Source organism: Melozone crissalis, unplaced genomic scaffold (assembly GCF_028551555.1).
Source record: "Melozone crissalis strain CALT ecotype California unplaced genomic scaffold, PUWL_Pcris_2 ptg000007l_1, whole genome shotgun sequence".
NCBI classification, from domain to species: Eukaryota; Metazoa; Chordata; class Aves; order Passeriformes; family Passerellidae; genus Melozone; species Melozone crissalis.
The window spans coordinates 12713807-12728989 of record NW_026535785.1 but is presented as its reverse complement, the minus strand read 5'-3'; the positions used below and the strand labels follow the sequence as shown (position 1 = coordinate 12728989).

The following is a 15183-nucleotide window of genomic DNA, read 5'->3' as shown; positions in this document are numbered from 1 at the left end:
TTTTTCCTTTCAGGGGAGTAAAGGAAGGGGAGGCAATTTTGTCATTTTGGGCCAGGGAAGGAAGGGACATGAAACAAGAAATTGAAGCGTGTTTTTTCACCCTTTATTGAACTTCAACATCACACTACTGAAGCTAATGCAAACAGGAAGATCATAAAAGAACATAATGAAAGTCTCGCACACTGGGACCGAGGGACTGGTTTCAGTTACTGAATATAGCTGTGGAGCCACACCACACAAGAGCCAGTGACTCCACACAGCCACACCACCACAAACTGGGGATTTTTAAGCTTTTTCTGTATAGTTCCTCAATCATATTCCAACCTGCAGCTTTTGTGCTATGTATTGCATCCCAACTCGACAGGATATGGTATCACATCTTTATACACATACAAGATTGGCAGCTGTAGCTACGAAATGTGTTAAGAAGAAAACCCCCCAATTAACACACATTTTCCTAAAGCTGCCATAAATCATGCATGCAATACATTTCTCCCACATCCGATTTCTTGAATGAGAGCTGTAATTGTGGGAATAAATGAAGAAAAATGGAGACTCAACTAACTTGGTAAAAGCCTTTCACAGTCTGTCTTTTACTTAAGGCATAGTCACCAATACCAACCCCAAATTAACTCTGCTGTGCACAGAAATGTTTTTGGTCATTGTTTTGAACCATAGGCTATTTTGAATGTAATACACTTTCAGACTTGTGATAGATAACACCGGTAACTCCACTGCAGTGCTGCTTGAGATGAAGGTCAAGCAAGAGAGCTGGCGAGCGCTCTTTTCATGCACCGTTAGCTCCAGGCACAAAGGGGCCTTCCACGTCACAGCTGGGGGTTTGCAGCAGCAGCAGCAATACTTGCTATCAAAGACTAGTGAAAACAAACCCCTCCAAGCAGCCAGAGTGCCCAGAGAAGATGCACCCAGTGCCTCAGAAGAGGCATCTAAGATCACAGTAGGTACAATGTGAAAGGCCACAAAGTGCCACGCAAAAGCAGCTCGTGCCTTCGAGACCAGAGAGATGCTCACTGTGGTAGGAAAGTGTTCCCTGGGAGCCAGGTTCCTCCTGACTCTTAAAAAACCCATCTAACCAGAAATGCAACACCACTGTTGGTTTTCATATTACTGCTCAGTTTCTCAGCTGTTTCCATATCATTGGTGAGCTTTTAAGAGAATACCATTGCACAGTCCAGTGGGGAGAGAGCACAGAAACTGACTGGCTTCAAAATCAGAAATATTCTGAACATCTCATCAATGTTAAAAACAGACAGCAAAATATCTTTACATGGAGCACAGACTGAGATGTGGCTAGTTACTTTAAACTAGCCACAAACTAATCTGACATTTACCCTCATGCTTGTGTTATCAATACACATTACACAGACAAACTTGATTTATCCTGTTCAATTTCTTGAGCCTCTTTTTATTCAGTTTATTGACCTAACATGGATGGATGAGCTTCAGACACATGTTTATCACTGTCAAGCACACCAAAAGCTTGTTCAAATTTTAAATCTTTCTACCATGGAGGTGTACCACTTTTATTCTCCAGCCCTGACAGTACTTTCCAATTTCCTCAGAGAGGAGAAATACACACATTCCAGTTGAGACCGAGGCTTAAAATTCCTATTAAAGCAGCTTTTATGTAATTAGATTGGAATGAATGTGTAACAGTGCCCATTGCAGAAAACTTCAAAGTGGTTATACTGGAGAAATCACAACCCGTTTCAGTGTGCCCACAAGAAGAAAGAATGGCTCTCTGGAGGATAAGAGTATATTAGTCTCTGTGTGTAATAGATTTTATTGACCATATGGAACTGATATAAAAATTGTGTTGCAGTGGGTAGTCTTGGATTTGAGACAGGAATGTGACATACAAAATACAGTTCCTGTAAAAAGCCTGGCAGCTTTCTGGCAGTTTTTGCAATCAGAAGAACCTAAAATATTTACCTGATTGAGTCACTGACGAGTCCCAGGTCAAAGCAAAATCTGAAGATTCACCCTCTTCAACTGAAAAAGAACAAAAATAAGTTGTGATTACTAAAGCAAACCAACTGGAAAGCAAAGTCATCAGAAAACTAGGTCTACTATGACATTAAGTATTAAAACAGACTTCTCCACTGCTGAAAAAGAACTTACTGCTTTCCATAAAATAATTCATAAGGTGGAAATTTAGTAAAGAGATTTTTCCTACTTTTTAACCTAAATATGGCATTTGTGTTTGTAGTTTCTTCCTTAATGGGTAGCAGTAAGTTCATGTGAAATTTTAATAGACATTTAAACACCACTACCTGGTAAGAATTCATATTTGAAATGTTGTATATTCCCAGCTTGCATGTGCAAAATTGCCATTGTAAATAGAGGTTGTTTTTGAAATGGATGTTTCAACAGATCATAGTAAAGAACTGTCCCGTGAAGGAAAAATTGCCTGACTTATGCCATCCTAACATACTAACACATCTGCCATATTCAGAACCCAGTGGTATCTTCAGGGACTTTTCAGAATTAGAAAACACTATTTTGATGTATAACCATGTTCTGTGATATGGCAGTCACAAATAACTGCTTTTAAGATGCTGTGAAGGCTGTCAGAGCCAGTGCTCAGCACTTGCAAGTGACATCGCTAAAACCTTCTGCCTGTTAACAATTATAAAAATGCCACTTGATTCTTACATTCTTAAAAATAACTAAGAGAACAGCCAAGAGCAAGCCAGGCAAAAAAGTGCCTGATTCTGCTGTTACTAAAATCAGTGCTGGTTATACTAATGACAGACTGGGCATTTGAAAGCAGCAACTGCAGAAATTCTTCTTTTGAATTGCAAAAGTTTATCATCATCACCTGCCTACTCTGTCACCCTGACAACAAACAAATTTAAATTATATGTCTTTATTTTCTGATTAATATTATTTACTGAACAATTGCTTACCCTTTCAACTAAGTTATGCTGAATTCAAATGCACATTCTCTAGAATTCTGCAACCTGAAACCAAACCATATTGCAAAGCCAGAAGCACAACCCAACCCGTGTTGACCAGCCCTGTAAGCTCAGGCCAACCTGCTCCAGTGAATATTTACACTGACATTTGCATCACAAGAGTTTTGATTTTATGCTTTCCTTACATTCTTCCCCCCAGTCCAGTGCAGAATTCTGGCGTTAAGTTGATGTTAGTGGTAACATCATATGGCATTAGGAACAGAGAATATAATTTACATAGGCAGTGCCTTGACAAATGCAATTTTCTGTCCAAACCATAGAAAAATGTGTGTTCCACAGAAGGGCACCACTCTGGTTTTATAAATCTGTGTGTTTATTAATGGAGGAGCGTGCAATTCAACCATTTCTTTGGAGAAATCATACTTGAGTCTTGGCTATACTTTTTTCAGAGTCTATGTTAGCATAAAGGCCATGTCACATAATATTAAATTCCAGAATGACAGAGGAAAAACAAGAGGCAAAGCTAGAAGCTTATTGAAGCCATTATTGGTCCTATTCCCTGGCGGTGGCAGAGCCAGCTTGGCTGCCATGTGCTCCCTCCTGAGGGCTCACCTACCATTTTGTGCTCTCTAAGCCACCATCTTGTTCCCATTTTGACCCATCTCTTAACAGAAAAACTCTGGATGCAGTTATCTGAAATACCATTTCAGTCTTACACAAATGCATGTCTCATTTTAACATCAAAATCTATATACACCTGGGAGGGTTTTTGCTCCAAAACTAAATAAGCCAAGTTGGAAATTCATGTACCTTACTCAAAACAGACATGGGGAATGTTTTAATTTTATTTTATCCTTGACTGCTTTTTGGTTGTTTTGCTTGGACAGTGTTTCTTTTATATTACTACTTTTATGCTGAGACTTTTTCTATTTCTTTACATTTTGTCTTAGAAAGAGAGATTTAAAAAACCCAGTCTGCTAAAAATACATAAAAGAGATAAATTTGGTCCTAGTCAAGGAGTAGTATATGGATCTGCACTGGTCATTGACAATTTTAGCAAAACTGACTTTCATGTTGGTTAAACACCAAAGGCTGCTCCAGTCCTTGAGCTGCTCTAGGGCAGTTGGCTCCAGCACGTAACAAACCCATGCTTTTTGGAATTCCTTAAATGAGGGCAAAGGTTTGAGTCAGCCTCTGTTGGCATTAATTTGCTTTACTCCCTAATGACTGAAAAGGGGACAGAGAACATTCACGTGGAGCAATGGCATTGAAATTCACTTTATATTATCACAGCCATGGTTTCAGGTTCTCCCCCTCAATTTGCACAGACCCACCACAGAGCTGACAGTGCTGCACATCCATGGAAGGAAGAGGCCAGTGGGATGGAGCCTCCTGAGCTTGGGCACAGACACATGGCCCTGCAGCTGCTGTTCACACCACCACCACCACCACCTTTCCCTTTGCTTTTCCATTTTTCCTTTCATTCTTTTAAGCAAACAACATTTTTCAGATGCTAAACTACAAGAAAAAGTAACAATTAAGTCTATTCCAAGAGGGATTACAGTATCAACTCACTCCTTGATCCTCACCTGCCCATCCATTCATCCACCCAGCTAGGCAGTGGGCAGAGAGAAACAAGGAGCAAAAGCAGCCACATCCAGGAAAGAAAGACCAAAGGACTGTGTCTATACACCCATTAAGAAGCCCCAAAGGTTTGCTGGGAAATGGTGTCTGTGAAGCTGAAGCAAAAGAAGGTGATCAGGCTTTGTCACAGACAGCAAGTGTAATTGTAGGGAGACACTAAACTCCATGTGCTTCTGCTCCCCCTCCATAATGGGCATAAAACCAAGAGCTGCAAGGTTCCTCTGTGGCTGCCTAATCTTCTGGATATAAATGGTTATTTAAGGAGCCAGCATTTGAAGTGGTGTCACTGCTGGCTTTTCCTCAACCTCAGCAGTGAGCAGAAGCCATGGAAGTCAGGAGGAAATAAAATGTTTTCTTCTTCCTAAAGTCAACCTCAACAGCCAAGCATTTGCTGCTGAAATTTGCTCTCAGTTGCACATGTCTGTTGCTGGAGCCATAGGGAAGCAGGGAGAGACTTCCCAGGCTGGTTGGAGATCTGGGGACATGATGCTGTTCACAGAGGGCACAGGAGTCCCACAGACCCCACCTGGGGACAGGCCCCTTGGGGACTGCCTTAGGACTTGGCAAGCCCTCCCTGGCAGGGCAGAGTGGACCCAGAAGAGATTTGGTCACTATGGCTGTGAAGGGATTTCCATGTCTTACTACTGAGAAGGAAGTCAAAACCACTCCTAGTCCATAATATTAGCCAGAGAATTATTCACTTAAGCTGAATTTTCAGTTTTTTAATATTTTTGTCATCATTCCTTGAAATCTAGGTTTGCTCAGGTGACTATGTGTATCAATATTCACTGTGTAGATGACACAGTGAATTTTAACTTGGGGTAAAAAACAAAGCTAGGGAAGATGTACAAAGCATTCAACACAATCACTCTCAAAATACACTGCAGAATAATAAGAATAATTCCCCTTTCATTAGCAGGAAAATACATTTTCAGAGACATGCTAGACATACTCATAGCTACCCAAGTCAAGGACTAGACACTTCTATCTGTTCTAGTAAATCACTCTGAATGTGTGGACACCCAAGTCCACAGGGTTGATGTTTAGCATGGGCAGGAGCCACCCACATGCATGAAACACTCTGCAGCTTGAAAAAACCACAAGGAACAGCAGCACTATTCAACACTGAGAACCCTGATTTTCCAAAACTACTGGAGATCTTGTACGAATTCTCACTACTTTTCAAGAATCCTGGCGACAAAGAGGGTGAAGGCTCAGCATCTCCTGAAATTTTGGAGCCATTTCATACCTTGAGGAAGGCTGGGTTTGACTTGAAAATAGCCTTGGTCTGGCAGCATAGAAATTCTTATTGTTAGTCAGCTCAAAAGATGGTTAAGTTTGTGGAGTTAACCCTGTACCCACCTGAGGCCTGGCACAGGGATGTCATTGCTGGCAGCAGAAGGACACCTCTGCCTCCCCTCCCTGTTCTGCCCCAGCACAGGAGCCTCCCTGCTGCCATACCTGGACAAGACCTGTGTTCTGCTCCAGCTGACTGTGGGGCCCAAATGCAAGAGCCAGAACAAGCACACAGCTGACATAGAGAGAAGTGTGGGCAATGGCAACATCACAATGCCAAATATTTGCATTTTGCCCGCTCGTCTCAGATGTTCTCCAAGGATGCTTATTTAATTGCTAGGTCACAAGTGCTGCAGGCTCAAAGACTTCAGTTCTTTGTGCTCAGAGAAACTTCTGAAAGGATTCAGCATCCATTCCCCTAAGAGTGAGAACATCTATTTATGGGGCTACCATTACCTGAACTCCATTCACAGTCACAGTGCTTATTTAACACTTTATCACTCCCAGGAAAGAAGTTAACCTTATCAAAGTAAGATGCTTCTGCACCAAATGTTGATTTCTAGATGCAATCAAGCTTTACAAGTGAGCAACAGCCCTTCAGTAATTCAGGTGGCATGTGTATGCTCCCTTATCCTATTACACAGGCTTCAAGGACCACAAGGGCCAGTTTAACACTTCCCATAATATGAAAACACCCCAGTTCACTAACGAAAATGTCGGGAACGTGAGAGCATGAGGAACTACTGAGAAATCTAATGGGTTAGAAGCACGTCCCACAGCTGAGGGGGGGAACTTTCCTGGAACAAGGCTGTTACCAAGCACTGCATTCAGGATCAGGGCCATTCCCTCACCTCCCAGCAACCTTAGAAAACACCAGGTACAAAACACCTTGAATGCACAAAATGCTGGTGCCCCTTTTTCAGTTTGAAGGATTTTGTTAGATTCTGTTGGTGACAGAACTCTCAGCTGAAGCCAAGGAAGTCTCACTGATGCCTGTGTATTAGCTGTAATGTACGTGTCAGGACTCACAGCCTTCCCTCTAGAGAAATACTCCAGCACCAAGCCGCATTGTAAGGCAGTCACACATTAATCACATCTTTTCCTGCCCTAGCTATCAGCACTCACATGCAGGAGCTCCGTGATCTTCTCTAATCTTCAGGCTCCTTTGCCACTTTCAGACACACTACTCTGTGCGGTCCCACCCAGCCTTTGCTCCATCCCTCCCATCACATGCAATTTCACGCTCCCAAATCAGCACAGGACACAGAATAGCCCCCTCCGACCACCATTCATGTGCCACGACTCATCCCACAGCACTGGCAGCCTGGGATTTGATACAGTGCTCTTAATCCTGCAAAATGCAGAGCAGCTCCTATTTCCACAGAGTCAAAGGGAGCTGAGGATGCTCAAAACTTTGTGGATTGGGGATTGTAAAGCAGTCACTTTCCAGCTGCTTGGCATGGCAGGAGCACAAAGGGTGTTAATAACCTTTACACTTTAAATAGCCTGGTGTTTTCCATGTGTATCTAGAGCCCATCTTCGGAGAGGTGCAGGCAGGCTGATACCTCAGACTGAAAGAGGAGAACACCTCTGCGCTCCACTGCTGCCCAGAGAGGGTCAGCCCTGCACATCCCCGGGAACTGCCACCACAACTAGCAGAGGTAAGGGTTTGGAAATGGCTACTCTGAGCAGGAGCCAGCCAACCCTTCCTGCTCACATCACCTCCCAGTTTGCTGTAAGGCTTTCCCCCTCTCCTCCTTAGATGCTCCCTGAGAAGATTCCCCATAATATCGGTGAGACGAGAGTCTGCAAAACACAAAACCCTGCAGCAGGGGGGAAGCAGCAGCATGAGGAGCAGCCCCATTTGTTATCAATGCAGCGGCGCTGCGGCAGAGCTGCAGCCGCTGCCCGGGAGCGCTGCAGGGCGCAGAGCCGGCCCCGAGCCAGGCATCGCCTCCTCCAGGAGCCAGGCTGCCCCTCTTTGTCAGCAGCTGGGGCTTTCTCCCGCCACTGTGCACAGAGAAACCTTCACAATCAGCAGGAAAATAGCAGTTTCGAGGGGCTTTGCCAGTCAGCTGAGAATAGATGCCTGTGAGTGTATCCCGACGCATTTACAGTACCTTGCAGCTAGAAAGGAAAGGGAAATCCCCCGATGCCTCCGTACCAACATTCAGGGGAGGAAAAGGTACCTGGCAGAAGCTGCTGGCAGTGCTTTATACCAGCCACTTGAGCCAATTCGGTCCCCTTGGAAATTCAGCCTCCCCAGAGGATTCCTCTCAGGTCTCCCCATGTTTACAAGGCATTTTGTTTGTGTGATCATTCCCCTTCAGCTTTAGTAATGCTTGGCTCTGTTGCCTGGTGGGAAGGAGCACTGGGACACCAGGGCATCCCCAGAGAGGCCATGGTGCATTCCTTGCCCGTGCCCTAGGCTGGGATCCCCCATGGGAACCGGGCATGGTCCTTGGCACAATCGCTCCCAGCTCCGGAGCCACCTCCCCATTCTCTCCTGAGTGAGCAGCTGATCCAGCCATTGGTGGCCCTTGGCCAACAAGGGTTTTTTCCACCTTAAATAGGACCGTTATGTATTGGTCCTTTCATGAGCCAGCAGGCCAGGGAATAAGACAAGAGGGTTTACTGACATGGCTTATTTAGCTAGTTCAGAGCCTAAATTTGCACAAGTTCTCTAGCTGCTTTTCTCCAAAGTCAGTAATAGGGCTTGGCAGAGACTGTGGGTTTTGCTGGCAAAGTCAGCCTTTTTGTGTGAAGGAGGGAGGAGTGGGGAAACCCAGACTGCTGTGCTCACTAGGTCAAGGAAAAGAAAAAAAAAAAGAAAGGAAAAAAAAAGGAAGGATAAGACAAATGGGACAGAATTACAAAGAGAAACTGAAAAAAGATCGTTAGCAACAGAAAAAGATGTGAAGGTGATTAAGGAGAACAAGACAAACAACAAAATAAGGTAGCACTAGCAGGTTTATGCAAAGGAGATCTAATTATGGGTGGCTAAATCCTCCAGGACATTAATATTCCATCGTAATGTGTCTAGTTTCCTCCTTTCCAGACATGGCAGGGAGGAAATGAGAATCACTTAGATACACTGTTTAATGAGCAAATGATGGACGATCACCAAATACAGCCTGCCTGATAAGTATCCATTAGCTTAAACTCGCACAGTAAATCTGTGTGCAGCTAACGGGCCTGCCTCTTCCAACGCTCCAGCAAAACTTAATGGAACTGCAGCCAGAGAAAGGGAGCCTTGTAAATAAAAATCTCATCTCACTGAGACGAGAAAGACTGTAGGACATACATAATGGCTAATCACAGCCCTTCCCACAGACTGCACACCTGACTCACAAGCCAGGGTGTATTTATTCCCAGAGCTCATATTTAGTTTTTTGTGTTTCTAATTCACATACTTCACTGGAGACAGATATTTCCCATCCAAATCTATTATGTAAATAAATACGAGGGTTAGGTGTAATAAAATGCAGTCAGTGTTTCACATTGCAGTCAGGATCAACATCTTATACATGCAATACATTAAGCTTGTAGTTCTTAAAACTGAGCCTACACATACCCCATAATACATTTGGGATTAATACTCTCACGGTTCTTATAGCTTGCCATCAAATGTTAACCCCCAAAGGACAGGGTGGATTTTTTTTTCCTTTAAATACTATGTACTGTAATTAAACCTATGAAATGTTCAGGAATTTAGAGGTTTCTTCTTCTGTTTCTGCCTGGAGTTCCTGGCCATGAGACTGGTGCAGTGCACCCTACCCAGCTCAAGGAACCCATCCTGCTGATGGCCCTTTGCTGCCTGGCACAGATGCCCCCCTGACATCCTGCAGCCCCAGACCCATCACCTGCCATGAGCCCCCCTGGAAATGGATGGGAGCACCCAGAGCCCTTGCCCTCACCTGCCCCAGCTGGGCTGAGCCGCACACCACACACAGGCAGGGCTGGAGAGGTGGAGATACACGAGGAGATGGGGCACAGGGTGGCCAGGTCCTGTGGACAGGGACACAAAGCACTGGCTGCCTGTGGGCACCCTCCTCTCTGCATTGGTACATCCATTTCTAAGGCAACTGTCACCATAGTGTCTGCACCTTCTTTCAAAAATAGATCTACTGTGAGTAAGCAGGCACTTTAAAGCTCAAGTGAAACAAAACAGGTGAATCCAGCAATCTCCACATTGCTCATAAAATCACAGATTTTGCTACAGAAACCAAGGGTTAAAATATTCTTGTTCCATTTGTAATACAACTGGGTGACAGAAATGTTTATATGTTGAAACCCTAGCAAACCAAAGCAAGGAAAGTAGAGAAAAGGAAGATTAACACCTCTACAATTCATGGCCAGGGCTTCAAAACCATGAATCAAATTTGCAAGTTGTGAAATGATCCTTTGGTCTGCTAGAAATGCCAAGAGCAGGCTGAGCTTACCCAAAGACAAGATGATGGTGATGATGCAAGTAACAGACCAGAGGTGGGTCAGCAAGTGCAATGACAAAGGTGTTACTCAAATAATTGCAATATCTTACACCTTCCTCCAAACTTCAGGTTTAGAAGTTGCACTGTGAAGGCTCTGCTCCCCCCTATGCACTTCTGAACACAGACACTGAGTGAAGATACACAAATCTCAGGTACCACCCAAAAGAATGTTTGCAAACACATGGGGCTGTGTTGGAAGTCAGCAGACCTGAGACTCGCAGCTGGCAGAGACAAGGTGCACATGGCAGAGTTCAGCTGGAGGGGATGGCACCGGCCAAAGGGATGCCAGAAAGGCCTTGCCTGTTTCCTGAGCATAACAAAAGGCCTGCAATGAAATGAAGTCTCAAAATCAAGTCAAAACATCATGAAATTTAAACACTGGGCTTTGCACAGAATGCAGGGTGCCACCAAGTCAGATTTATTGCAAAACTTTGCTTCTCTGGGAAAGAAAAAAGAAATGGAAAAAAAAAGGCAGGGGAAAGACAGGGAAGAGCACTATTTTTACATGAGGGTTAGAAAGTTTCTCTATTAGCAGGACACCTAATAAATTTACCTGTGCTGGCCCTGTGTTCAGACATCCAATAAGAATGCTGAAAGGTTAACACTAACACAGGCTAATGACACAAAGAAAGGGGAACGTCCTAAAATCTACATGTATGGAAACGGGAACCAAACCCAGAAAGAATGGAAGTGGATAACTAGGATCTGCAGATGAGCAGTGGGGCCACAACTCCTTACACCACCTCTAGTTCTGGTGAAGCACATGGAGATTTAGGTACACCAGCAGACTGAGAACAACCTGCCTCAAACTGCAGGCTGCTCCCCATTGCTACTAATGGGGATCACCTTTCTGCATTCTGCTCAGTCAAACCCATCCAACCATCTGCAGGTCTGTAATAAAAAATTCACAAAAACAACACTGTCCCACCTGCTGTGGCTGGACCAAGAGCCACATCCCTTCAGACCCTACTGCCATGGACAGCAAGGAGACTTTTCCTTTCCCTTTGACAAGGGGCTGATGTCAGCTCTCCAGCTCATCTCATCACCATAAATCAAGTTCTATTTCACAGCTATTTTTCCACTGTTGATTTCATCCAGACCCAATAGAAGCCAATGCAACATCTCCTATTTCACAGGATCTGAGCAGTTCCAGATGGCAGGGAACCCCAATTTTCAGATGCGGGTTTGAGGCAAAGAGTTTGATACTGATGAAAAATTCACATTTGCAAATATGATAAAAAGAACAGAAAATTACTTAAACAGCAAGCAACTACCTTGAGGGACACTGATGAAATTGTAAAGCACACAACCAACTCTAGTCTTACACAAGTTTTAGTCTCTTACTTCATAATTCTTCAAGGCAGGTTTTACTACATTATGCCTAAAGCCCTCACCCCAGCTGCAGAGAGCTCCAGCAGGAGCTGCTGCACCAAACACTTTGTTTAGCATCACACTCTCCTCCACAAATACCCCATTCAGCACCCAGGGCTATTAATCACTGCTGAAAAGAAGTCTTTGACCAAATTTCCACACCTCAGCCTAAAAAAATACACCAATTTTTACTGCAAATCCTTCAAACTTGGAAGTTGTTTCACTAGGCAACTATGCTTGCAGTGTAGGTAGCACAGAAAAAGGAAAAGAGAGGAGGCTTTTCCTGACCAGCCATTTTAATTAGAGCTAGGAGGGCTTGAAAAAACCCATCTGGTGAGTGGCGTTATTTCCCCTCTTCCCTCCTCAGAGAGGCCAATGTGCTGAGCGCCCCAGGCTGTCAGAGCTCCCACTCTGCTGCTGTCCCAGGCCAGCCCAGGGGCTCAGGCCAGCCCAGCTCCAGCGTTCCTGGAGAGAGCCGGGTTTCACCAGGCCCTGGTAGGAGCTGCTTTCCCCAGCAATCCCTGGCTGTGGCTCTTTTGTGTATGCAAGTGTGTGTGTGTGTGTGTGTGTGTGTGTGTGTGTGTGCCTGTGTGTGTGGCACTGCTCCCCAGGCTCGCTCATTTTAATGCTGCTTTCTCCCCAGATGAAAATATACATATTCTTATTAAGGAAAAAAAATGTGCAAAGTATAAATTTGCATCTATGATCATTTCTGGTTCATAAATTGTATTTTAATAATAAAACAATATATTCTTCTGTACTGCCTCTTAAGCACTAACAGTAAAGTCTGTCTTATTTGTACGTGAGCTTAAATGTTTCGATGAAGGAAAAGACAAATGGTATAAAATGGAAAGTGAAATATAGATAAAAGGATAAATAAAAGCAGGAGCAAAGCTAATACATGGAGAATCCTGCCTCCTCTTTTTGATTCACGTGAGTGGATGCCCCACACTTTTCTACTGCAGAATTTTATTACACAGGTTGAGGGGAATTCTCCAGCTGAGATTCCTCTACTAGAAAGACAGGCTTTGTTGGCTGCATTAAGGTGATAGAAATTACAATGAGGGAGAGAAAGTTGCATGTATGACATACAGCCCTTTGTAGCATTAAATTTAATTTGCAGAAAACCAACACAACCACCATAAAGTGGAAACTAATATTTTTTATAACCCCTTAACAACCTGTCCTTAGTGCTAACATACCATAAAGAAATTTCAACATCTTGTTATATGTGTATTTTATTTTAAACAACACTAAAAGGAGAACACAGCTCTTATTGGAAATTGGCACGCACACAAAGAAAGGGGGAAAGCTGGCTTTTAAAACTTTATCCCAAAGAATACTTTTTTTCTTTTTATTCCTATTAAATGTACAACCCTTCCACTGAAATGAAACATAGAAAGAGTTTCCAAATATTTTATAATTCTGAATGGATTTCCCTAGTGTAACAGTAATAATATTTTTACAGTTAAAAGATCCACTGATTTAATAAGTGTGATTTGTGTATTTAGAAAATTCATTAGAGCAGACATTCCCCAACATTTTTAGATTTATTTATTTATTTAGCCTAATTTGGGTACACTACTTCAAAAGAACGCTTAGAGCTTCCCAGTTCCTTAGTCACTCACTAATAACATCTAATAATTAATAAAGACATGTAAATTCTTAACTCCCAGAACTATTCCAAACTTACTATCTGTACGCTTCATGTCATGTCTCACTTATAGATATCTGCATTACTTTGTTTCATAAAATGCTGAAGGGACACGTACTTATCGTGCTCTCCACCAAGAGTGAATATTCAGGCATGATGCAACCAAAGCCAAACTAAACCCAAGCCTGAGCAAACCTCCCCTCCAGGAGCCCACAGAGTTTTCCAGCCAGCCCTGGAGGGGGTTTAGCTGCTCTCGCTGCATGGTCATGTCTATTCTGCCAATGTCCCCTGCCCACGTGCTTGTGTCAATGCCACCACACAGAAATGCAGGGCAGGTGTCAAGTGAGTATTTGGGGTACTCTCACTAGTACTAATTTCTACAACTTTGGGGGAGCCAGGAGGGAACAAAACAGCAAAATGTGCAGCTGTGACATGAAAAGGAAAGGCCTATTTTAAGAATAAAGGCAATGCTTGGGACAGTGATTACCAATGCAGGAAAAAGAGGGCACAAGAAAACACCTCATCCCCCTTCATAAGGCCACAGCCCCTTCAGCCTCTGCCTCCAGAGCTGCTAAAATCCTTCTCCTACAGGCAGAGACCATGAGGAATAACATTAAGTCAAAACATCTTTTCTTGGAGGCAAACTATTATTGTGTCTGCTCCTCTACTACAAGTGTTCCTGTCAGGGCTTTGTGTTCTGTAACATTTCCTTGTCATATTTATTTGCTTGTTTTGATTTCTGGTCTTCTGTCTCGAGGAAGACTGCCAAGACCCTAAGTCCTGTCTCCTACAAGTGCTGCTAAGCCTCAGACACAGGGTGTGGGGATTTCCACACATGGCTCAAGCCTGTATGTTGATAGAAGTTTACTTAAGAAATACAACTTGCATAAAGTTTTGTATTTAAATTTCAGTGGACTAAATGAATGGCGCTTGAAAGAATGAAAATAGCCCTACTTCCCTCAATAAAAGCCAAACTGAAATAGAAAAAATACCAGCACAAAAACACCTACCTTTTAAAACAAAGAACTTCCTTCCAACCTAAGAGCTATGAAAAAGACTGAGATAATTAATTAACAGTCAAGACAAACAGGGCCATTCAGCTGTACTAATGTTGTTTTTTCCAGGCAAAATTCATCCATAGCCAAAGGGTCAGCAAAGCAGAGTTCCTCTACAAATTTTTATGACAGCTGAATGTATTTCCTACCTGCACTTCCATTTTTCCCTCTTAATGAGATTTTTCTGGGTGTTTTTTTTTTTTATTTCCTGGTAGAATCTTATGGAAACTGTATGGTAAATGCAAGCTGTGTTCATACTTGGCCCATGCTCGCTCATGTTTCATGGTGCAGCCCTGCTCTGGCCATGCAGAAAGCACTCTGAGGCACTGTGACGAACGAGCTGCCTAAAGAGCTCCGTGGCAGAGAGGGATCGACCGCCGCCGTCCCTTCGTGGTGCGCGAGTTCCGGGCACGGCGCGTGCTGGGAAAGCTCCCCTCGCGCTGGTGCCTTCAAGGATGGCTCTTAGGGTGAGTGCCACTCGAGTGGATATAAAACTTCCTATTGATCAGAAAGCCAGCCCCGTCATCCATAAAGGCCCAGACCTCCATCCTCCTCCATCATGCAAGCAATCTGTCGAAAAATGTGAACTCTTTGTTAAGGCAAGGTTTTGTGACTGTCTAGGAAGCAGCAGACAAAAAGTTTCTTCTAAACGCATGCAACAGTCATTGCAAGTTCTGTGAGGCTTGGCCATGCCCCTGACTTCCAGCTCTTCCCATGGCAATCCTTTGGCATCA

General features: G+C 43.7%; 1 protein-coding gene across 5 annotated transcripts in view; it reads right to left on the bottom strand.

The window, feature by feature from the left end:
- The window catches only part of ZNF423 (zinc finger protein 423), a 281707-nt gene that overhangs the window by 183441 nt on the left and 83083 nt on the right, over positions 1–15183 (bottom strand). For 4 of the 5 annotated variants that reach the window (XM_054269386.1, XM_054269389.1, XM_054269391.1 and 1 more), the window contains one exon: positions 1954–2013. The exons of the other annotated variant lie outside the window; for it this stretch is intronic. In XM_054269386.1, the coding sequence (XP_054125361.1) occupies positions 1954–2013 (60 nt within the window). The remainder of the gene's footprint in view (positions 1–1953; positions 2014–15183) is intronic. 5 annotated transcript variants of the gene reach the window in all.